Source organism: Vespula vulgaris, chromosome 18 (genome assembly GCF_905475345.1).
Source record: "Vespula vulgaris chromosome 18, iyVesVulg1.1, whole genome shotgun sequence".
In the NCBI taxonomy this organism is placed as follows: Eukaryota; Metazoa; Arthropoda; class Insecta; order Hymenoptera; family Vespidae; genus Vespula; species Vespula vulgaris.
Window position 1 is genome coordinate 2,911,128 of NC_066603.1, and position 25,831 is coordinate 2,936,958.

At 29.9% G+C, this 25,831-nt stretch overlaps 2 protein-coding genes across 8 annotated transcripts; one reads left to right on the forward strand and one right to left on the reverse strand.

Moving 5' to 3' along the window:
- Positions 1 to 77: 77 nt before the first annotated feature.
- On the forward strand, positions 78 to 8,829 carry LOC127070481 (uncharacterized). Of its 2 annotated transcripts, none has more exons than XM_051008531.1 (12): positions 78 to 335; positions 1,015 to 1,604; positions 1,895 to 2,005; positions 2,084 to 2,334; positions 2,431 to 4,640; positions 4,723 to 4,852; positions 4,938 to 5,432; positions 5,495 to 5,638; positions 5,749 to 6,491; positions 6,598 to 6,993; positions 7,102 to 7,331; positions 7,409 to 8,829. In XM_051008531.1, the coding sequence occupies exons 1-12, from the start codon at positions 278 to 280 to the stop codon at positions 7,619 to 7,621; spliced, it is 5,571 nt and encodes a 1,856-aa protein (XP_050864488.1). In that variant the 5' UTR covers positions 78 to 277; the 3' UTR covers positions 7,622 to 8,829. The 2 variants fall into 2 exon arrangements, with proteins under 2 accessions (XP_050864488.1, XP_050864487.1); XM_051008530.1 differs by having other exon boundaries at positions 79 to 335; positions 6,589 to 6,993.
- Positions 8,830 to 9,382: 553 nt separating this feature from the next.
- On the reverse strand, positions 9,383 to 25,401 carry LOC127070482 (serine/threonine-protein phosphatase 1 regulatory subunit 10). Of its 6 annotated transcripts, XR_007784519.1 has the most exons (12): positions 25,251 to 25,401; positions 24,949 to 25,136; positions 23,777 to 23,842; positions 22,734 to 22,918; positions 20,380 to 22,241; positions 12,881 to 13,107; positions 12,535 to 12,679; positions 12,099 to 12,419; positions 11,851 to 12,010; positions 10,993 to 11,758; positions 10,463 to 10,603; positions 9,383 to 10,352 (listed from the first exon to the last, which is right to left on the reverse strand). XR_007784519.1 is itself a non-coding variant. In XM_051008537.1 (11 exons), the coding sequence occupies exons 3-11, from the start codon at positions 23,777 to 23,779 to the stop codon at positions 10,586 to 10,588; spliced, it is 3,687 nt and encodes a 1,228-aa protein (XP_050864494.1). In that variant the 5' UTR covers positions 23,780 to 23,842; positions 24,949 to 25,136; positions 25,251 to 25,401; the 3' UTR covers positions 9,383 to 10,585. The 6 variants fall into 6 exon arrangements, 5 of the variants coding, with proteins under 5 accessions (XP_050864494.1, XP_050864489.1, XP_050864492.1 ...); XM_051008537.1 differs by having other exon boundaries at positions 9,383 to 10,603; XM_051008532.1 differs by having other exon boundaries at positions 9,383 to 11,758.
- Positions 25,402 to 25,831: the final 430 nt, after the last annotated feature.

Below are 25,831 nucleotides of genomic sequence, written 5' to 3' on the forward strand. Positions count from 1 at the left end.
ATCATTAACAAGCGAGATGAATTATCATATATGATGATACTTATCTACGTTTCGAGCAGTTGCTCAATAAACGCATTTCTTTGCTCTTTGGTGCATCTGCGACAGATGCGCAGCGTAGCGTGATCATTAGCAATTAATATGCGAGCATATGTAAAGCTATGGTAATTAATCGTTTAGTTATCGACGGGGCTGACTTGGAATTGGCACAATTGAAGATGAACTCGGACTGCGGAGTGTACTCTCGCGTTTTTGTGAATTAATATATACGGGTCGGGACATGGCGTATGTTAATGTAGCCGAATGGAAAACGGATCAAGTGTGCGAGTGGTTAAAAGGTGCGAACAAATGTTAATAACATGATATTATTTATGCAGATTTATTTGTGTGGCAATAATCGCGAAGCCGCTTTTTCATGGGAGAGTCAATGAGAGAGCGTGGGAAATCTTTTCTCGATTGTAAAATTTTCCCTCTTTACTCTTCCCTCCTCTTTCTACTCCATCGTCTTTCAATTTATCGATGCAAGAAAACGGCGCCTTCTTTGTTCGTTAGCAAGTATATTCGAGGAAAAAACCACGCCTTTCTTCCTACGTTCTAATTGCATAATTCGTTAATTATGCCTCGTCGTAATGGCAATAATGAATGACCTCTCGTATAATGAAAATTCATTTGACATTAGATCGTTGAACTAAATGCTATTGTGATATTAGTCAACGGAAGTTATTTACATCCTGTTTCATTTCTTTTTGTTTTTCGTGTCTTATCGTCTCGCCGATTCACTACAATGTCTTTAACATGCTTTTTCGAATCATAGACAATAGAGTTATTGTTTAATTATAATTTTTTATTTTATATTGATGTATCTATATATTGACATAATATTTTATGTCCAAATGATTAATAATAATAATTTTCTCTTTAAATTTTAAGAAAATTTTATTTTCAAAGAAATAGTTCTATATATTATAGGAATAAATTTCTCTTGGTATTGATAAACATAAATTGTTATTATTTTAGGATTGGACACTTCTGTGCTCCCTTATGTTCATAGTTTTATGAATCATTTTGTCAATGGACAACAACTTCTAAGTTTGAGACCTGAAGATCTAGAACATCTTGGTGTATTAAAACTTGGCCACCAAGAAATTATTTTAGAAGCTGTTGAATATTTAAGAAATTTCCATTATGAATTGGATCGTGAAAATTTGCAGCTTTTAGCACTTCGTTTGTCCTGTCAGGCACACAGTTTATACAATGAACTGTCACGTCAAACCGACTCTAAGCCTGTTACCACGCAAACTTTATCGGATGTAGCATCGGTTGTAATGACTGTAAAGCCATTAGTAAGATGGCTAGATCGTCCTCCTTTCAGTGGTCAACTGGATTATAATGATAAGAAAGCAGAATTAATGAAATTAGCATTAGAAATGGCCACTTGTGCTCAGAGAGATAGATTTGCAGAGAAACCAATAGAAAAAATTAGAACTACTTGTGAACAATTAGCAAAACTGGCAGACTATATAATACAGGATGTTGCAGATCCTATGATTTTACAACCTGTAACCTTAGATTTGGCTACTTTGAAAAAAAGACCTGGTGATGAATTGGTAAGATATTATATTTTTAAATAAAAATGGTTTAGTTAGAACATCCGTTTTAGATAATGTTTTGTACATTTTCTTATGTATTATGATTGTCACTTCCTTTATAGATAATATAGATAATATATATATATATATATATACACATGCAACATTATTACAGAGAATAGAATAAGAATATAATATAAAGTTTTTTATAAAGAATATAGTATCAAGTTTTATTTTATTCAATATGTTACATTTAATATATATTAAGAATGTATGCATATGCGATAAATTGTAATTTCTTTTTCTAGGGGTTTTATATCTTGCCTTCCTTTCATGGAATACATCAAATAGCTGATATTAAATTTGGATCTGCGGCGCATCAATGTGGAAAAATGGAAGAAGGAGATGAAATAGTTCAGGTAATATTCTATAGGATTCTTATAATTATTTCATTATTATCAAATGTTATTTAATTGGTAGTAAAATACAATTATCAGATAAATTATCAAACTGTGGTTGGCTGGGAAAGAAAAAACGTATTGGAATTGTTTCGTGAGAGTCCTAATGAAATACTTTTAACCTTGAAAAGAAGGCCAAGGCACACAAAAGTATATGGACAAATTTATATAAAACCATATAGACTTCCAAGCAATAAGAAAACCCCATATACAACAAGATGGCAACACAATCTTCCATCTCCACGACCTGAATTGTTAACTATACCTGATTTTACTATGCCCTTGCCAAGGTATATTCACACACATATTTATAAATATTTATAAATTATATAAATTGATGTAAAATGTAATATTTAATTCCATTTTTGTGCATTTTCAATAATCAGGCATACACCAAAGAATTCTAGCCCACAGCCAGCAGGTATTACAGATACTGCTAGTATACTTGATACAATGGCAACTGATAGCAGTGATTCTGATAGTGAAGTGGAGCCACCTGTATCTGTTCGTTTGTATTCAACAAAACCAAGAAGTTTAGTTCAAAGAAGAGCTACGATAACAGGTGCTAGTCCAACTACAAAGCATGGCGTTGATATTGAACAATTTTGGAAAGAGTTAAAACAAGAACATAGTACTACATTCCAATTAAGAGATAAGGCAGCATCCTGTGCTCACAGTTTAGATAGTGTACCATCGAATTTACGTCCACAAACTTGTCTAGGTATAGAACAAACGAAAAGGAAAAAAAGACCTGATACACAAATAGATGATAAAAAAGAAGAATTTCAAGAAAAATCAAGTGAGACTGAAATAATTCATACGGATGAATGTAAAAGTCTATTGCAAGAGATGAAAGAAGGTAACAAATCAACTACAATCCATAGAGAGGTTCCAACTGTTATTATCAGAAACGTAGATAGCCGTTCTTCTCAAAAAATTATTAATGCAACTACCAGAAATAATATGAGTGATACAAATGTGCCTTTAGATGAATGTAATAATTGTATTAGTGATAGATCTAATAATAATAACACTAAAGTAAACAGTAATGAGTTTAATGCTAGTAACGTTAAAGAACGTGGAAGATTAGATAAAAGTTATAGTACGCCTGCATACGATTCTATAGAAAATAATATTGGGATTGATAGAAAATTATTACTTTTGGAGAATTCATTTGAAAAAACAAATTCTTCGTCCAACGTTATGAATTCAAAGGATATTAAGTTCAAAATGACTAATGAAAATAAAGAACAACAGAATCTAGGACACATAAGCAATGAAAATAGCGAAGAAAATTTAATTGTTAATGTTTCACAAAAAGTTAATAATCTTGAAAATAACATTCATTTTAAGAATATAACGGATTCTGTGCAAATAAATATACATAATACTAATTGTAAAGATTGTTTGAAAGAGAACCAAAGCAATATTGAATCTATAATATCGGATAACGATATATCTGATAAAGATCACATAGTGGATAGCATACATAAGCAAATAGACAATACTACACAAAATGACTATCATAAAATTACTGAAAATATAATTGACTATGATACGAAAGAAGAAACTAATTATACGGAGCAGAAGTCTAACAGCAATAACGAAGACGACGTTGCTCTTAAAAGATTTGGTAAAATTTTACAATCTAATGACTATAATTCAATGGAGAAACTAACAGAACGACAATATTCTAGTTCATATATAAAAGAAACTTCTACAGATGTACAGGAAGAATTACCAATAAATAATTGTTGTAGCTCTAATGTAGAAATGCAAGATATCACGCAACGTACAACAAAGATTCAAATTAGTCCAAAGCCACGAAACAATGGTATAAAACATTCAAGTCCTATTGTTGTTGAACCTAAAATACATTCTTGTAGATATATTGAATTACCGAAAGTTGAATCTACCAAGAAATTTGAAATAAGGTCACATTTAATACCTCCTGAACCTCCACCTCGTAAATATATTCCTAAACCGGAAGTACCTGAATCTGGTAATGTTCCAAAAACATCAGGTAATTTAGGAAAACCTGTAATATCACCAAGACATCATATGAGAAAAGATTCAAAAAGTAGCAACATTTTGACTGAAAGAAGTAGCGATGTAGATTACAATGAAAGCGATGATTGTTTGAGTATTTATTCTAAACGAGTAGAAAAGTCATCAAATTCAAATAATAAATTAAATGCATCAATTGATAATCAAAGATCAATACCAATTGATTGTACAGATCTGAACTTTGAAATCTGTGAGAAACAGTTAAGAGAAGAAAGATTGCATTGTGAGAAATACGAACCTTTTACTGAAAAATTTGCTATTTCAAATAATTCATTGTCAGATTGTTACAAGTCTGATAACTGCTCTTGGAATAGTGATTTTTCTGAAAGTTCAATCTGTACAAGACAAGAGCAATTACTGGAATCCAGATCAAATATTAGCAAACTCTCGGAAAAAGATAAGAGTTTCGAGAAAGTTGTTGTTAATAAAGCTATGATGGTAGCTAGAAGTATTGGTTTACATGGAGGCTTAAGTAAGTCTTCTAATAACAGTCCAAGAAGTAATAGAAAGAGAAATACTCTATTAGCAAGTAGGTAGTCCAATATAAATGTTACAGAAACGTGTTCTAAATTTATTTATATATTTATAATAAATCTCTTTTATTTCGATAGAAAAAAGAAACATATCTGTAAAAGATCTTGGCGTGGGTGATATGGAAGGGTGGTTAACATATCGTAGTAGAGGTGCAGGAGGTGCCTGGGCCAGGGCATGGTTTGTTTTAAAACGTGCAGCTTTGTATAGGTAAATATATAAAAGAATATTATTGATTATTTAAATAACATAAATGGAGTAATTTTTTTTAATCATTATCTTATTATACATATAGATTCAAAATGCAAAGCAGTACAAAAGCTGACTGTCTTATAGCATTAACAGGCTTTACAGTATCACAAGCAGCAGAAGTCAAATCCAGAAAGTATGCTTTTAAGGTTTATCATACAGGAACAGTATTTTATTTTGCTGCTGATACAGAAGATTGTTTAACTCTTTGGCTGGATGCTGTAAATAAAGCGACGTTAGGAGCAGATGTACACAATCGAAACAGTGCACTTTTTAGTGAGACTGATGAAAGTGACAATGAATATAAAAATAAGTTAAAATTCGCTCATACTCCTGAAAATAAACCAAATATGGAAAAGTCATTTGGGTCTTTAAAGAAAACAGTACGAAAGGATCAATTATACAAAGATCACGAAGTTAGCGGTGCGAGCTTAGATAGAAAATATTTAAGATTTCTTGGTACAAGAAATCAAAATGTTCCTGTACCAACAGCTCAGTTTAGAAGTTATAGAAGAGTACTACCGACAAATATGACAAATAAGTAAGTATTTATATACAAAATGAAAAAAAAAGCAAGATCTATATCATGAAATTTTTATACAGGAAAGAAGATTGTATGACATATTCCCCGGATTTACAGATGACAATAGCAGGAAGTACATTTTATGGATTAAGTGCTTCTCAAAGTGCAACTGATATGTCTTATAACAATCAAGAAATGGGTGATTATCGACGTACTACAGATAGGTAAATATATTAATACTGTTATATCGTTATAAATTTGATATAAATACTTTTTTCGTAAGTATCGTATTTATCACATATTTCATATTTTCACTTTTTTATTGTATGCACAGGTGTACCAATTATCGGAGTAAAAAACCGGATGAATTACAAGGATTTATTACTTTGGAACAATTTATGCTGTCTCAACAAGAAGAAGATCAAAGACAAAATACAGTGCAAAGGTCCATATCTCCTCGAGTTACAGCTATGACTAATGATCATGTTTATACTCATCATAGACACGTTAGTGATGTTTGTCTACCTAACGAAGAATCATGCGCTGCAGATGCATATGTTGGCGAAGGAATCGTTTATAATCAATATAAAAATAATGGTGAAATTTCTTCATCATACAGACACTCAAAAACATCAGATGAATATTATAAAACTCGTCAACAAAATACGTCTTTAAATGTTATTTCAAATGATAAGAAAACAGATTGTGTACATGAAAAATCTTGCAAATGTAAAAATGCAGCGCAGCACAAAAGACAATTAGATTTGAGTACCAATCACAAAAGAAGAACCCAAGAGAATCTATCTCATCAATCATTTAGACAAAATGATTCTTTATCGAGACGACATGAATTTTCACAAACACCAGTTCCAGCGTGTCATAGTACACCTGATACTCGAAATGAAAGTAGACATGGAAATGTCAATTACGATCGTAGTGCACATGTACCTACTCGTGATATACAGTTCATAAATCATAAAGAAAATAAAAAATCAAATGATTATTCAATCCCACAAGAAATAGGTACTTTGATAGATGATCTTCGATTAGTATCAAAGAGACTTCATAAAAACGAAGGTAATTTTCTTCTTATTATTTTATTTTATTATTATTTACTTTCATAATAAATCTTTGTAAATGATTATATATATATATATATAATTATTACTTACAGAAAATTCAGGATCTAGTGGTGACCTTACATATTTTGTTTCTTCGGATACATTACAACGAGCAAAAAAGGAGGCAACTGTAACACGTAAAGGAAGTTTTAATCTTGCTAATCATTGTCGAGATTATTTTCCTTCGGATAAACGTTGGCTCGATTCTTTAAGATGTGTTGACAAAAAAAATATAAATTATGATAGAAATCGATTGAAAAACGCAGCACAATATCAGCCTCCACCAATACCAGCTTCGCCATTCGAACAAGAAGGCATGAGAGCTACTTTTGAAATGCATCTTGATAAAAAGGATCAAGTTCAAAAAACTAATCGTTTGAAAACTTTATTTAGCACAAAAGGTCATCAGAAACCGTGTACTTTAGATTTACCTAAAGATGGCCAAAAGACTTTATTAGGTAAATTAAAAAAAATTGTATATAATTATTATATTAATAATATATCTATACAATTTAAATATATACAAATTTAAATATATATATCTTTTCTAAATTTTATTTATATAGGTTCACCGAGATTACATAGAGCACTGTTTTGGGATAAAAATTCTAATCAGCAAAAATCTTCTATCGTTAGTGAGACTCAAAGTCCCGGTGATAGCGGAATCAGTCAGTCTTTAAGTTCCTTCAGTACAAACAGTCATTCCCAAAATCTAAGTTACAGTTGCAGTTCGGTTGGTTCGATGAGTGATTGGAGTCCAGATACTCCAGGACCGAATTCACCACGTATATCTAGAGTAAGTAAAAAAAAAAAAAAAAAAAAAAATTGATTTATTTTAATAATTAGATAGTAAATAGTAAAGTTTATTTTCAGTCTAATGTTGGCCATGCATACCAAAAAGATTATTCTTCAGACAGAAAATGTCTTTCTCCACCAAAATTACCTTATATACCACCACCAACATCTCCACCTCCTGATTATCCTGGTTTGGAGTATCCACCTGTATTTGAACCTGGTACTTATTCTTTGTCAGATGCTTCCTTGTTACGTAATCGTAACAAGACTATTGATAATAATATTCAGTAAAGAAGAAATGCATATGTATATCAATGTATATACTGAAGTACTTTAATAGAAACAACCACCAAAGATAATTCTTTTCAGTGTTACTATAAAGTATTTCTCATAACGAGATGTCGAAGATTTCTATTACTTTAACTAAAATTCAACTAGTAAAATTTCAACTTACTATTTAATTCAAAAAATGTTTAGAAATGTACCTCGTATTTGAAGATTTTTACAATGATAAATTGGGTATCCTGTTTATAACTAAGTATTGAAAGGAACAGTTTCCCGATTATATAGACAACTGGAAGACTGAAATAATTGTTATTTAATGTTGCCTTTTAGGTGCTATAAATAGTGGTTGTGTTCAAATCTAAGAACTCCAAAGAATTCCACTTTACTATTAATATTATGTATATAATTGAAATTCTTAGATTTAAACGATTTTCAAATATTACTTTCTTTTTTTTTTTATTTTAATAATTTATGTACTTTTTATGCATATCACGTATTCGTATTAGTGGGAGATATTTTATAATGTTATACTATCTGAAAGTATAATTTTAAGACCCTACAAATGTTTATTATTCTTACATGCCTAATTCTTTTTTATAGCAAAAATTTAAAACAAGTTTTTATGTTGAGAAATATATACATTTATGTGTGGGTTGATACATTTCATTTATACACATATATGTATTTTATAAAGTCACAATATTATTATGGAAATGATAAAGATAAACTTTTTGTATGAAAGTTTTTGTGTAGGATTTTTTTAAATAATAATAATAATAATAATAATAGTAATAGTAATAGTAATAATAATAGTAATAATAATAATTCCCACACATATTTTTACAAATAATGCAATAATAGATCTTTTAAGCTGCTTGTTCTAATAACAGTTTATACAAAAGTTGGTGAAATACCAATACTATATCTCTAGTATTATTAGTATATTAGTATATTGCTAATCATTATATATAATTCATTATCGTAAATTGTTCAATTGTATGAGTACAGTATGAAAAAAAATTATATTGTTTAATCATTACTAAGCTTCAAGTTGTGCAAGAAAATTTTTACGACATAAATGTGATGAATCGCGAAAGTGCCTACATATTTTTTTATTGTAAATTTTATAAATAAAAAATATTAGGAAATAGTAAATAACTTTTTACTTAAGGATATTTATGAAAAACAAAAAAGAAAATGAAAAATTAATAAATTTTGTATATATTAATTAGACAAATAATAAAAATCTATAATGAAAGCTAATAACTTTTAAATGCACATTATATTTACTATTAGTACTCGTTAGAGAAAAAAAATTTTTGAAGTATTATTGTAAGGAACAATATATTAATTTTTTTACTCATATGACTTAAAGCTGCAATTTATATGTAAACAATATTTATCTGTTTTAAATATACTATTTGTAGTTTAATAGATTTTGTTACTATGCAAAGAAAATTTCTTTGGCTGGCACATTTATTTTATAACAATTCAAATATATATATGTTGTAAAAATCTATGTAATATCGAGCACTTTCTCAGAAATCTGTCCAATAAAAAAATGTCAATATTTAAAATTTCATTATATTAATATCCTTATTTTTGATTGCAAGCATTTAAAAAATCAATTGTGGTCATTATTATTATTCTAAGTGATCATTCAGCTAGGATATATCTGGAGAAATAGTATCAGGAATGTTTATAATTTCGTAATTGAATTTCATTTTGGAAAAGTTTGATTAAATGTTAGCAATAAATACACCACTATTTTTAAAAATATTTACGACTTATGTATTTTTTTGAAGCCGTGTTCTTATTATATAAGATATATATACAAACGTAACGATTAACCATATACAAAAAATTAGCTACGCTTAATATGTAAAAAATTTTTAATACAATGCTATTGTAAATATTTTTCACTAGATTGATTCTTTATGCGTTTTTTTTTTTTTTTTTTAATATACTAAATATAATACGGTATCTCATTCACATATACACAATTCATATGCACTCTCATATCATCAAATTCATTTCTATACAATCAAATATTTTTCATATCTAACAGTCTCCTTTCACACTTATGTTTACGATTTATACAAAATTTTACAATTATTATATTTACAAAACTTATATATATATATATTTTTCGTTATTTTGTTTAGAGATTATTTTAATAAAAGTATTATTTTGCTATTTGAACTTTTGGTGTTCTGTCATATAAGTTAGAGTTGAAATCGCACCTCTATAGCAGAAGCTATATTTTTTTTACTTTTTTTTTTTATAGAAATCTACGAGTCATAGAATTGTTAATGATAATGCATGCAAATTGTAGAATATTGATAAAGTTTTTCTGGAGACGTAATACATTCTATCTTTTTATAACTGCAACCTGGCAGCATTACAATTCATAGTTTTTTTTAAGAAGACCTGAAAAGTGAACATGTTAGGGGATATATTGGTTTTCGTTCTCCTGATTTACCATTCACCACTTGTTTATAGTTCCTCTTCGAAGTTATTCATTATTATGAAGTAGAAGACACGAAGAACTTGTATATATTTTTACTTTTTGGATGACCTTTTGAAAATCATAAGAATAGCCATTTATAAAATGTCCTGCGCGATTGCTTCAGTATAGAGCACATAGTTATGTGTATGTGTATTGTAACAGTTAAAACAATATGCAGGAACCTTTGGCTGTCCAGCAGCTGGGGAACCTCGTAAGTTTCTATTCATTCTTCAAGACCAATATCTCTGATTAGCAACAAAATAAACAAATGCACGAGTGTGTGTGTGTGTGTGTGTGTGTGTATGTGTGTAAGTTGAAAAATAGTTTATAAGAGATACCTCTTAATGACTAAACATGTTCTCTTGAGCTGCAGAAATTCTCGTGAAAAATGTAAAGCCATCGGTAGTAGAAGTACTTGTATCGTATCGAGAACTTGAATATTCGGGAGAACATAAATGCTCTTAGCTGCTCAGTGGATTCTGCATGAAATTACACAGAAAATATCATCATAGAGAAAAAAAAAATGATTTTTTGAAATTTCAAATTTGATTACTCTCAAATTATTGATTTTACAAATTCATCTTACTTTACTGCTATTTGCAGTTTTATCTAAAGATTGCAACAGTTAATAAAGCAATTGGTTTCCCAGATGATTTTGATGATTCGATCTCTCTCACGAGACACTCGCCTTGTTTTTTAAATTTTGTTTAGGGCAACAGATAATGGCAGTATCTTCATTCAACAGACTTGTAGGAAGATTAATATATTAATTGATCTCTTAAAATGGTGGACAATTAACACCAGGATGAAGGTACTGACATTTCTCGCCTACTCGACAATAACCATTTTTGGTAAATTGCATACAAACACGTGGTTGTTTGCCGCTCCCTCTCCATCCACCACCGCCACCTCTCCAACCTCCCCTACCAGGACCACATCCTCTATACCAACCAGGACCAGGACCACCTCTGCCTCTAACATGCATTGGACCTCCTGGACCTCCTGGGCCTCCTGGACCTCCTGGACCTCGTGGACCTTGAAAATTAGGGCCAGGACCATACATAGGTCCTGGAGGACCTTGGAAGTTATTTGGATTCATATTATTGAATCCCATATCTTCTGGTCCCATCATACCATAACCATCTTGTTGATTATATATCGGTGGTGGGCCCATCATACCAGGTGGTACCATTGGACCACCTTCCATTCCTTGAGGAAATGTTCCAGGCATATTCGCCATAGGATTCATTCCTACATCAGGTACAACAACTTTCCCATCTCCTGTTCTCCAACCACCTCCACCAGCAGGCATAGGACCTGCCATTTCAGGTGCCATTTGCCCCATATGTGTTGGAGGCATCATCTGTTGAGGCATTTGAGGTATTGGATTCATTGGTCCTTGTGGACCAACAGGTGCCATCATTGGCTGTTGATTATGTGAATAAGGTGGATAATGGAAGTTTGTTATTGTGGAAGGCTGAACGGGTAACTGAGGTTTCGGCTCTGGCCACGTTATATTTGTAAAGTCTTTTTCGCTCTCCTTATTGCCTGTGAGATCGTCTAAAGGAATAACTTTCGGATCAGTAATTATGTGATGACGTTCTTCGTCTGGTTCTGCTGCTGAGTCAGGTATCCTGTAATTAAACAAAAAAAAAAAAAAAATAATAAAAATAAACAATAAGTATTATTTCTTAAATATAATTTCAATATTTATCGATAAACTTACATGCTTCGATTAAAATAAAGTGCTTGAAGAATTCCTTTTTCTCTTGCATATTGAATATCCTTTTCTCTACTATCTTTACCAGGTTCCACCAATGCTGGAGGTAAGTCAATTGGAATTAATGGTTTCCATCGTGTTCTCTCTTCCATCAAGTCTTCATTGCCTAATAATATATAAAATAATATACGAAATATATTTTTTTTAATCGTTTTATCGATCTTCCTATCAAATAATATTATAATCCAACTCACTTAATTTTCTTGCCATTTGGAATGCTTCTCTTTCGTTCTGTTTCTCCATCTGTTTCATATCAGTGAAAGTTTTCGTTACATTGACCCTTTCTGTCTCATCCAATTCGAAGTAACGTATCGATTCTAAATCTGTCTTCCATTTTAAAGTTTTCTTCGGTCCTTTACGCTTTTGTAACAAAAGAACACTTCTAAGTCCATCAACGTAACGAATTTCAGGATAAGGACTGTTTTCTTTCTTCAATGAATCCAAACCATCGGATGATGCCTCTTCTGGAGAATCGGATGTTTTCGTTTCTTCGGTATCATCTTCCGGTGTCGGTGCTAAAATGAAATCATTGAAATATTAATTGCTCATTCATTTCGTTAAAAATAGGTTTTATATTAATTCCAAAAATGATTTATTTGATTATATAAATAAAAAGAAAAAAAAACGTACTACTGCTTCCATCATCATCATTATTATCTCTGCTATCCTTTTGATTATCAATAATATCTTCCTTATCTCTTTTTATTTCCTCTCCATTACTTTCTTTATCTTTCTGTTCTTTATCTTCTTCCGTTTCCAATGTATCTTGATAAAACTTTAACAAAAAAAAAAGTACCAATCAAAATAAATATTATTATAAGCTAGCATATAAACTATATATAATTATAAAAAATTCATACCCAGATATATTAACTATTGGTACGCACGTACCGAGAATATATCTGGTATTGAAAGATATTTATTTAAAATAGCATTGAAAAATTGTGTGTATAAAGCAAATAAAAAATTTAAGTACTTTGAAATTAGGTTTGAGGACAACCGGAGATTTTTCATCGGTACTCGATGGCGATGTAGGTGGTGGTGTAATTTCACGACTATCAGCATTAGTTATTTCTTGCTTTTTTACATCTGATGAGCCGTCCTTAGTTATCGAAGTTCTACGTTTTCGTTTCCTTGGTTCTTTACTTTTGGTTGATGCCGTTAATGCATCCATAAACATGTCGCTTTCTTGTAGCATCATCGCTGAAACATTTAAAATTATAAATACTATAGTGAAATATTATATCATATATTGGAATAACAATAACAACAAATATATAATATATAATTTAAATATATATATATATGCAATGGAATTCACTTGAAAATTAATCTCTCTCTGTGCTTTTCTCATACATATAATCCAAAGTGATCTAGAAAAAAACAAATTAGATAGATTTCACATATTGATATATTATTTTTATTATTATTATTATTATTATTATGAGTAGTAGTAGTAGCAGTAGTAGTAGTAGTAGTAGTTGTAGTAGTAATAGTAGTAGTAGTAGTAGTAGTAGTAGTAGTAGTAGTAATAGTAGTAGTAGTAGTAGTAGTAGTAGTAGTAGTAGTAGTAGTAGTAGTAGTAGTAGTAGTAATAGTAGTAGTAGTAGTAGTAGTAGTAGTAGTAGTAGTAGTAGTAGTAGTAGTAATAGTAATAGTAGTAGTATTATTATTATTATTATTATTATTATTATTATGATTATTATTATCGTATGAAGAACGAAGTGTTTAAGTTTTTAAATAAATTCAATTTAACAATAAGTCTACTCAAATAAGTAGTAGTAATTACAATCTAATAGAACAAAAGCTTTTCAATATTCTAAATTATCATGTATTGTAATGATACAAGTATATGCTATCTGTAATTAAATATTTTTGATAAATAACGTATAAGATACTAATAATAAAAAAAGTACGAATTCTCTTGTTCAAATACTTTCATTATAAATATTTAATCTTGAAGTTACTTATAACAGTTAATAAAAATGACATTGTGAGTGTTAAAAAAGAATGAATTTAACATTTCTAATACTGCAATCGTTTAACTGTTGCTCTCTAATATCTAAACTACATTGCTACGTTGAGATAACGTGTCTATTCTAAGCAAGAATAATTCCATTCAAAACTTGACGTATATAATCAAGAAATTGAAAACAATGTTATCTATTCTTTACGCAGATATAAATATATATATATATATATGATTAAACTTTTAGTTTTATTTTATTTTAACAAACAAGTTTTTTTTATGTTAAAATAATCGTCTTTAATGTAAAAGCGATTTGTATTATTATATATATATATGTATATACAATGACTTTATCTCTCGTGTCTGTAATTAATTAAAAAAAAAAAACTATTAACAAGGAAAAAATATCTAATAATCTATAAATGCATAATCTCTCTCTGTCTCGCTCTTTTCTTCTTCAGCTTTATTTCTAGAGATAATCAATTAACGTTAAGGTAGAAACGTTTCGTTGAATCAATAAAATGTTGAAATTTATTGATATAATCTTACTTTCTCAAAGTTTTATTAACAGACGTTTGAAATCGCATATCGCATATTATGTTTATTTTTGACACGATTATCGCATATATCACTCAGATAAATAACTGGAAACGGCTCTTTCTCTCTCTCTCTCTCTCTCTCTCCCTTTTTTTTTATCACGCAATTATTAAAAGTAAATTAATATATATATATATAAAAACGCAAGTAAATTTAGCCAACTCATTGAAAGCTAATAATTGATCGATCGTCAAAATGATCTATCGTGAAATGATCTTTCACAAAATAATTTATTTATTTATTGTTTTTAAATTTATTGGATATATTATTATTACTTTACGTTATATTATTAGTACACAAAATTACTTTCGTTTAAATCCTCATGAAGTTCTTCTAAAATTGGTAGAAATTATATATATGTGTTATATAAAGATGACTTTTAATATACATGAATAAACGGTGTCACGTTTCGTTACATATATATATATATATGTAACTGCAGACGGTAACGATAAATTATATATGAATGAATGGTAGTATATTATGTATTTAAATATCTAGAAGAACACGCGCGCACAGGAACAATGCTGTAACGCATGTCGTCTTTTTTTTTCTTTTTCTTTTAAATAGCGCGCGAGAATTCAATAGCTACTAAACACCTATTAAAAGCGTTATTTTTTCTTACTTTCTTTTATATAAATTCTTTCCAAAATGTTTGATTTATTATAGAAAGTTATTGGAAAGAAACGCTATCAAACGCTGATATTAAATTACGAGAATACGAAAGTAATGAAGATTGATCTTTCTTTTTTATTTATTATCAAAATAATAGCGACAAAGCGTATCATCACTGTGTGTGTGTATATATATATATATATATATATGCGTGTATATATATATTATATATATATATCCTATAAACGTACAAAAAAAAACATAACAATAAAAAACCTTATGTATGGTTAAAATAAATAAATATAAAAATGAAAAATGAAAAAATGAAAAAATTATTTTCAACGATACGTTATTTTACTTCCAAGTAAAATGTTTATCAGTGAAAGTTAGCTGTAAACGCACGGAGATTTGAACAAAAGTACCGCTTTTTTCGTTTCTTCTCTTATTTAATTTCCTTCTTTTTTTTGTTCACATCGTCACAATTATTGCAATCGAATGGTTGCTCCATGAATTACATCCAACTGAAATCAACACATACAATAAATAACAATAATAGAAACACTTACTACATATACAATACCAGTGTACTAAGTATAAATTGATTAGGGTCAATAATATTTTATAGCTTCATTCGGAATACTTTTTTGATAAACGAACACATAAAACAATAACGCAGTAATATAAATAACTTTCATAATTATTATATAAACGAAAAAGAAAGAAAAAGATATATATATATATATATATATATATATATATATATATATATATGTATATATATATAAAGAACAAGAGATCGCAAACTTCAAAAAGGCTGGAAAAGTATTTTTCGCACATAACAATCTCTGTATATTTCGTCTTTTCTTTTTTTCGAAACCCGTTAACAAATTAAATCTATATTAGTTTTATTAATTCCTATTAAAAAGCAAAAGGGACAAGGAAAAAATAAAAAAAATAATAGAAGAAATTTGTCAAAATATCGAAAAAAAAAATTGGAGAGAAGAAGAGAGAAAAAGAAATGGGATGCTTAAAATAATTATTTAACGAGTCTTAAACGTGCGAAACTCAACGTGCGAAGCGCAACGTACGATGCACGGTTAATAGAAATATGCGAAGGTAGTGTTGTTTCTCGTACGTAAGTAAACGCGAGAGAATCCCGACGGTGCGCGCGGCGCAATGTGAAGTGCGACGCGACAACGTCGCAAAAACATCCGCCCGCTTTCGAACCTTTCCGAGTCGAACCGAGAGCGCCGCGCGTCATTGCGCAATTCCTCATCGCGCCGACACTATACACCACCACCACCATCACCAACAACCACCATCAACACCACCCCACTACTGTTCTCCTTCCCTCTCCCTTCGAACGACCTTCCCTCTCTTTCCCTCTCTCTTCTTTTCGCCCTTACGCGTTCACACGTTGCAAAAGTTTCTCTTTTTCAACTTTGACATGACAATAAAAAAAATATAACGAAGAAGAAAACGATGACGATGTACGACGACGATACGAATTATATATATATATTTTTTTCCTCTATGTACAACTATTTGTTTATTTTGGCAAGGCCCTTTGATACATATATTAATCTTGCCCAAATACAACGAGTACACGTGAGAAGTATTTTTTTTATCTCGTTTTATATTTTAAGATGTTTAAATTCGCGCCAAAGGAAGAGACATATAAGAAAGGAGCTATAATTCGGAATATTCAAATCAATGCGAAGCAAACGTTAAGCACGCTTTTTAATGATAATTAATGAGCCAATAAGCGCGACTAGATTAAAATACGTCTCAATTTTTTTTTCGTACTGTAACAACAAAATCGTGAATATTGTATGTAACATTCTGATTTTTGTTATTTCTTTTCTTGCTGTGTGCATATATTTTTTCAAAAAATATACGTTGTATTTCTAACGATATAAATCGTTCTTTCTTTTTTTGTCGCATACCTAACATATATATATATATATATATATATATATATATATATATATATATACATACATACATATATACATATATACATATATATATATATATATATATATAAAATGTGTTATTTGCGTAATTTTGCTCCTCTGCCCTTATCCCTTCCAATTATATCCCCGTAATACAAAACGAATCTTGTTTTTTCTTTCTCTTTCCTTTTGTCTGCTTGTCTTTTTTTTCTTTATTTCAAATATTTTGTAAAATATATAAGTAACCACAGAGCACGAAGAAAGCCACAATATCGCCATGCCGATGACGTCGTCATCAGAGGCGTACAACAGAGACATCATCGGGTTACAGGTAGTTAAAAAGGCCCGTTGATCCTAAGGGCTCCTCTTTCGCCCTCTTGAGGGCGTCGAATATGCAGCTTCAAATTTTTGTGCTTTTTAAATGTGTGTGTATATATATATATCTATATATTTAATGCGTTCGATTGCAAAGGATCGACACATCATTAAACGCTATTTTTGTTTTAATTTGTTATTATTTTTTTTCTTTTCTTTTTCTCACATCGATTTTGTTCGTTTCTCATTCGCTCGCGCACGCATACGATTCTCTTACTCTCTCTCTCTCTCTCTCTCTCTCATCCTTCTCATTTTTCTATCTCACGCACATACTCTTCCTTTCTCGCCTTCTCTCTCTCTCTCTCTCTCTCTCTCTCTCTCTCGCTCCCACTCTTTTCTTCTTTTTCGCTCTCCCTCTCTCTCTCTCTCTCTCTTTCCCTCTCTCTCAACAAGGCTCGGGACTTTACCCGTCCCAAACAAATTTCGACTCTCTCTCTCTCTCTCTTTCTTTCAATTATATGCACCGACAAATTGTCCGCGAGTATGCTTTGAATTAAATAATAATGAGAAACGTAACTGTATTGCATTACTGTGTCTATCTTTCTCTGTTTCTTTCTTTCTTTCTTTTTATCTATCTGTCTATTTATCCATAATAATTATATTTTTATTTCTCTTTCTCAAAAAACAAAAAAATTCGAAATGGTGTCGTAATGCACTAGCAATTTTAAGGGAATCATTATTTTTATCTTCGCCGCCTATTTAAAACGTAGAAATCAACTAATTATCCTTTTCTTTAACTTACAATCAAGTAACGTTGATTTCATCACTTCGTTGTCCTTGACCGAGAGTACAGCGAGATTACGATTTCATTTAAATAAAGTGCAATTGGTATACACAAATAGAACTTGTTACTGAGAGGAAATATTTCTAAAAAGAATGTTTTAAAAATATATATATATGTGTGCGTGGGTATGTGGTAGTATATTTTATCGCAAAAACTTCAATATTTGAATCAAAAAGCATTGTGAAAACAAGAAAACAAAAATAAAATTACATTATTTAACACATTTCAGATGAAAAAAATGTCATAAATATATATTCTATATAGCAAAAATATTTCAGACATTATTTTTGTTTTAATTTAATTTAATGACATTATGTAATGTTTACTTTTCTCATATTAAAAGCGACACCATTTCGAAAGTTCGAATAAAATGTTGTAATTACACCTTCTCATTTTATTTGATTATACTTTAACTGAGAGGATGGAAATCTGGATGGGCCCACGGTAAGTGTTTGCTTTATCAAGCATTCAATGAGCAAGATATATAGCAGAAACCCAAGAGTTCAATATTTCCAGATTTCTGATCAATTTATTTAAAATGCTTAAATAGGGTGTACATGTACAAGGGAAGAAGTATGGACAGACAAAAGTTGTTTGTTGCCTTACCTAGGGTGGATTTAGTACTATCCTGAAGAAGACTCGCATCGGTGCTCGTTCATTGTCGAACGTTTTAAAACACACACCCGAGAAATTAAATTTCGGAAAAACTTTATACGTTTATCTAGTAAATTTGTTTGTTTTTATGGAGAGAATTTCACGTGACTTATTATTTTTTCTCATCTCTTTCTTTTTCTCTTTTGTTCGATCGTTCTCCGAAAATGATCGATATATATTATATTATCGCATTATTTTATTGCACGGCACTTGTCGTTCATTAGATTTTACGTGTATGTATATATATATATAAAACTGTTTTAATGAATATTTTTTAACGAAGATTACCTGCTGAATCTTCTTAACATACGAAATAAATTGAAGTCGAGGAGATCCTAATTTCTTCGTTCTTCTAACGTGATGAAGATGATTATATGTAGAGAAAGCACGAGAGAGATCCATATAATCCAATTCCACAGAAGTAGAATACTGACTTTCTTAAATCTTCTATAAGACTCTAATATTGATATTTAGGGAAGCAGTATAGGGTGGCATTAAAAAATACAAGTTTTGAAAAATGCCTGTAAGAAACGATTAATTAATATGATGTACAAAATAAAAAGAAAAGTAAAAGAAATACAAAGAAAGAAAGACAGAAGAATTGATTGAAAGGAATGATTTAGATAGATAAAATACTGATATCTCATTGGTATATAAAGTATTATATAAAGTATTGTCTGGATGTATCTTTCCTGGAGGCATCCACCTGCAAACTCAATATTAAAGAGTTAGTAATAATTCTTAATAGTACGTACTATGCCGATGTTCAGAGGTAGTGTATATTGTTAGATGAAATGTTTATTTATGCATAAGTAGCACCAAATAAAAAAATTTTAGTTAGTTTTCATAATATACCTCTTAGGTCTCACTTTTTTTTTGTTGCATTTTCTTAATACTTATTAGATATAGAACAATTAAAATATAAGTTAAAATTAGTTGGAATATAACTAAAGTATTCACACAAGATAAGCAAAAAATAATCTTTTAATGCACTGCACAATATATGTGTAAAAGCAATTATTGTAAAGTAACAATAAAAGTATAATATTGTGTATATTTTTATTGCATATATAAAATTTTGAAACATGAAAAGAAAAAAGAAAAAAAATTAACAATTAACTTTAAAAAATCCAATTCATAAATACAGAGTGGGGAGAAGAGAAGTATATGTAAAAGAAAGTATTAAATTATAATAAAAATAAAAATTTTTAATTATAAATATGTAACTAATTTAGTGTTACTTTAAAATCAATGAAATAAATGCATGAAATGAAAGTATTATATATAAAAGAGAAAAAGTATATACATAATAGTAAATTAAATGGAGGTGAAATTTTGATAACAAAAAGACAAAAGAGAAGCTAAATATTTTAAATCGATTAAACCTTAGAACATCGGCAAATAATTTTCTATGACCAGATAATATTTCTCTACCAATATGCCTATTTTCTTTTTGCATTTTGAAATATAGGCATTATAATAATATTTTATCAAACACAGCATCTGAGATACTGATATATACTTACGTTTTGGTTTTGGTGGTATCAATTTAATGCCTCCTTTCTTCTCATCGCTTGGGGGTGTAGTTGGAGAATCCAAGGACAGCTTGGCTCTCTTATCTGATGGTGCAAGTACCTCTCTCAGTGGAGAAGGTCTCTTCAAAACTGGCAGCTTTGGAAGAGGCATCATCTTCTTGTCAACGACGGGGCTCGATTTTTTTGCTGATCTGGGAGGTGGAGGTTTTACTTCTTCTTCTAGACCCGTAGACCTAAACTTAGAGTTAAACGTTTTGACAGTCTTCGGTCTTGCTGTTGAGTCTTGCGTATTTTTCCTGCTTTCGATAGAAATGGAAATATTCTTTTTCTCCGACACAATAACAGACTTTTTCCCTTCGATTTTATCTTTATTTTCTTTAGAACTATCTCGAGAATCTGTTATTATTTTCTTGCTTCCATCACTTGTTTTACTATCTTCAGATTTCTTTTTAGGTATTTTTCCTAACTTGGAACTTAAGATTTGACCTTGTACTTTTTCTAATGTCGCTTTATCCTTCTCTGCTTGATCCTTCTTTTGTTTTTCTTTTTCCCGTTCTTTCTCTTTATCAGATTTATTTTTATTATTGGAATTATGCTTACTAGATGAATTGGAGTGATGCTTGTCTCTATCCCTGGAAGACTTATCTTTAGAAGTGGAACTCTTTGATGTACTGCTAGATGAAGAACGGTGACTACTAGAACGATGAGACGTAGAACTACTACGATGTGAACTAGAGCTTGCGCCATGTTTAGAAGAACTTTTAGATGAAGATGATGAACTATGATGATGATTACCACTTTTTTTATCTGAACCACTACTTGATTTTTTATCGTCTTTTTTGTGAGAATCTCGATTTTCTTTGTCACTAGATTTATTGCTATCACTTGAAACAATATCTTTACTATCTTTATTGTCTATTATTTTAACATTACTAATTCCAGTCTCAGTACTGTCCTTAGAACTAATTGTAGATTGCTTCACTTCACTAGAGATTTGATCAGATTGTTCAGGTTGCACTTCTGTCATATTGTCTTTTTCACTGTGCACTCCTTCACTACCTTCAAGAATTTTTGTTTTTTCTTCATCTTCTTTTAAAGAAAACACTGTGTCTTTAACTTCTCCATTAACTTCTAAAGTTGTATTATTTGAAGTTATGTTGGTGGTATCAGTTTCTACTTTTGTAAGGACTTGTTTCCCATCCCTTATTGTAATTTTATATAAAGGAACAGACGATTGGGAAGACACTACAACAAAAGACTGTTTTTTTGTCGAAAGTTGACTAGCTTGTTGAAGTTGTGTTTGTTGTGGTTTACTAACAACTTGTAATTGCATTGGATGTTTTTCTTGTAAATGTTGTTCTTCTACTTGCTGTTGAACTTGTGTCGTTGTAATAATGGACTGTGGACTTTGTGTAAACTGCAAATCTTGTACATGTACAGTAACACTTTCCACATCGTCTGTGCCTTTTTGTATACCACTATTAATAGAATACTGTTGCTGTTGTGGTTGTTGCTGAGTTGATTGAATTATTAAACCTTGTGCCGTAGCACTATTACTTTGTATTGGTATCGTCATGATATGGGCCGGTACAGAATTTGGTGCAACTTCACCTTTTACTATCTTCAGCCATTGTTCAACAAGACGACTGGCTAATATTCTAACACCTTGATGACTTCCTTCTTTTGATAAACCTTTAATAAGTTTTGGACAATTGTTACTTTTTAATCTGTCTACATCCACTGGGCACAATAACAGGAGTTCCAAAAGTTCTTGAATTAATGCCCAGTTTTTAGCAAGAATACCATCAGTCAACCACATATGAATAAGATTCCATCCACCGGCAGCCATAAATCTAGGGGCAAATATATTCGTTTGATAACATCTGCATGCATTTTCAAATAATTAAAGAAATAAAGATAATCATTATATAATGATTACTTTGTTATTTCATAAATTTAAGAACTCAAATATTCATAATATTTAATGAAAATTTTAATAAGTATATTAATGTGAGACTCATATCAGTAAGTACAATTCATTAAATAAAACTGTTCAATGATTTTGGGTCTCTTATTTACTTTTGCATGTAATTATATTTTACACAAATACAACAAAGTATATGTGTATGTCAACATGCTATATATAATTATTGTAAATAAACTGAGAATAGAACATTACAATAGACTATTACTAAACAATAGAATATTCAAATACAGATATAAATAAATCAGTCAAAGAAAAAATGATATTCTATATGTTTTAAAATACTTGTATAACTCTATAGATTGAAAAATTAGCTACTATTAATGAAATTAATAAAAATTATTCAAATTTTTTTACTCACTGACTAAGCAAATCGGTGTTAGTGGTTTTTAAAATTTGTATGTAAATGCACTTGGAAACCAATTTCTTTGAAAATTTCGTCATTAGGTTAGCTAATCGGTTAACTTCTTCTTTACTTTTAATACCTCCTGTTGGACCCAGTAAAACACTGAGACATTTGAGTAGTGACAATGGGTCTATACGTGGCTGTAAACGAAATAAATATCACTATTATTAACATTATCTTTTTTTCATAGATTAAATGATGATTAAAGATGATTATGATTAAATACACTAATTAATAGATCAATTGTATAATCTTAATCTGTAAAAAATCTAATAAATTAAGTAATACAACACAACGTTCAATGTATAATTTCTTCGTCTTAATTGTAAATAACATATATATCAGGAATATAGTTAGTTTATATAAAAATGTTAGACTCATATCAGTAAGTATGGCCCATCGATTAAGACCATTCAATGGTTCAAAGTCTATTTCATTTATTCTTGCATGTTTTTGTTTTTCACATCATACACAAATCATGAGCATGTGTGTGTCTTACATGCTATCACACATTAAAAATATATAATACATAATTAATAATTGTAATCTAAGTTTTAAAAAAACTTTTTAATTACATATACTAACCTATGTACTTTTACTTTGAAACGTTCAATATATTTCATATATCTGAGTTAGAAAATACTCAATGATGATAAAAGATTTAAGAAAAACGAATATTATAAATCATCTATAAGATAATACATTTAGTTGAGATTAAACGATAGAAAAAAAAAACAACGTAATGATTTAATCGAAATTGAAATATGAAACAATTAATATATATATAATTGAAGTAACATTTCTAATACAAAGGTTATTGATCTATTATCTACTATTCCCCTCCTTCTCTCCCAATGCCAGTAAAAAATTCGATATATATATATATACATATATATATTATATATGTTATATATATATATATTACGGAAGTGAAATGTTATCCGCCATTTTAAGAAAGCTCATACAATTCGATTGCTTATAAATATAAATCGACTCACCATTTTGTAGTTACCCTCGATGGATTAATGAATTTCGAAGAGTAAGCATAGGATCATGATGTATATCTGTAATGAAAGAAAAAAAAAGAACATTGGAATTCACATAGGTGAGTCAATGGAACACGCTCGCTTTCACCGCCATTTTGTCGATCGTTAACACGAACGGAATGACTAATTACAAGGACTACAGAAGTATTAACTCGAGACAGATTATTATCGTATTAGTAATGTTATCGAATAATTTGTTGACGCGTATCGATTGCTACCTCAATATTTGAAAGTAATCCATCGGCGTATTACAAAAATCTTCCTGGCATCGGTCTTACTGATCGACCCATACGGATTACTTTCTACCACGAAAAAAGTATTAAAGTTATAAATTCTCTAATAAATTTTGATTTTTTCTAATGATCTATAGTTAATAATCATTTCTTAATAAAAATAAACGACCTAAATATGAAAATTATCAACTATGGACTTTGCAAAGATGCAGGTACAAGAAACGTATTTCAAGCAAACGTTGCTCACTCGGTATCCAACTGGCGAAAGGTTTGTTGCGCAGTCATTCTACGCATCCCCCACTTTCATCATATAAAACGTCAACCAATCAGAAGCTCGATATCAACACAACGTTGACCAATGATCGATGCGACCCCACCTTATCGCTTGCGTCACTATTTCTATTTTTAGCACGCCGTAACCGTACGTTGGTAGAAAAATTTCGATCAATTCGCGATTCTTCTACATATTTACTAGAACTAACACTTTCTAACACTTTTACTTCTTTTCTTGCTATAGCTTATATACTGCATGATTAACACTATTAATCCCCGAATATAAAATAATATTCTATCTTTGCTTCATGTTACGTCACTTATCGATTACAGCACCTTGTATAGAAATATTTCTTTCAAGCATTACTTTTTCATTTAAAACACAATGAAACGGATGTTGAAAATCTGATAAGATTTCGTTAACTTCCGTGATTAATCGTTTCTTTCTTTATTGTTGAATGTGTAGATGAGAGAGAAAGAGAGAGAGAGAGAGAGAGAGAGAGAGAAAGAGAGAGAGAGAGAGAGAGAGAGAAATGCCCCGCCCCTTTTGTTATAATTGCAAAAAGAAAAAAAATATCAACATCTTAATATTTCTGGACAATAGGTAAAGCCACTCACATTTTGATTAAAAATTATATCCTTTTTATGGAAAACATATGTTCTGCGGTGCATAAGAAACTCTTAATATTTCTTATACACGATTACGACGTGGACCTACGAAACTTGATCAAAGTTCGACTTCACATCGAATCAACGCTAAGCGAAGTTGCCGTAGATCCGAGCGTATCTTCTCGATGATCTGCCATCTGCAATGAAACATTACTTAAAATTTATTTTAATTACCTTCGAAACGATTTTCTTGCGAAATCCTGTTGGAAAATTACGACAATTACTTAAAACTTTAACAGAACTACTCTCACCTATGGAGCGTAGCAACCGCTGTGCTACTGAAACGGAAGTTTCTACATTGCCTTAAGCGAATCAAATGTCATCCTATATTTTTATGATTTCATTTTATCTGAACAATTATGATAACACCAGTTGAAGAAATATCCGAAAACAAATTTTTCCTTCTCGATTAATTTTAATTACTATTGTTAATAGAGCAAATAAATATCTTTTTAAAATTTTATTTTGATTAGTTTATTTCACTGACAATTGATCCGTGTGATACAACACTAATCAGTGTTGTACTTTTCTGTCTTATAGAAATAATATGATATATTACAAATACAATCTATTTTATATTTATTGACGAAATATTATAAATAATTATCAAGAATTTTCTTAAATATATTACATATTGTGTAAATCTTACATTCTTCAGTTGATTCATATGTATATATATAGAACATGGAATTACACAGTGGTTGGCAAATTGAATATGACGACACTTTCATTTTCATATTTTCGTTTAAGTCGATTGATTAGTTGAAGTAATCAACATTTAATTAAAAAATACAAAAGTTATTAATAACATTTGCTTATTAATTACATATAT

What these genes read in the sequence shown, in the direction of transcription:
- LOC127070481 (XM_051008530.1), top strand. Translation starts at nt 278, where the DNA reads ATGGCGTATGTTAATGTAGCCGAATGGAAAACGGATCAAGTGTGCGAG. An exon ending in CCGACAAATATGACAAATAA is followed by an intron (nt 5,433 to 5,494) that starts GTAAGTATTTAT and finishes ATTTTTATACAG; the next exon opens with GAAAGAAGATTGTATGACAT. An exon ending in ATTCACCACGTATATCTAGA is followed by an intron (nt 7,332 to 7,408) that starts GTAAGTAAAAAA and finishes GTTTATTTTCAG; the next exon opens with TCTAATGTTGGCCATGCATA.
- LOC127070482 (XM_051008532.1), bottom strand. An exon ending in GATACCACCAAAACCAAAAC is followed by an intron (nt 13,108 to 20,379) that starts GTAAGTATATAT and finishes TAAATGTTTCAG; the next exon opens with CGATGATGCTACAAGAAAGC. An exon ending in CTTTATTTTAATCGAAGCAT is followed by an intron (nt 11,759 to 11,850) that starts GTAAGTTTATCG and finishes GTTTAATTACAG; the next exon opens with GATACCTGACTCAGCAGCAG.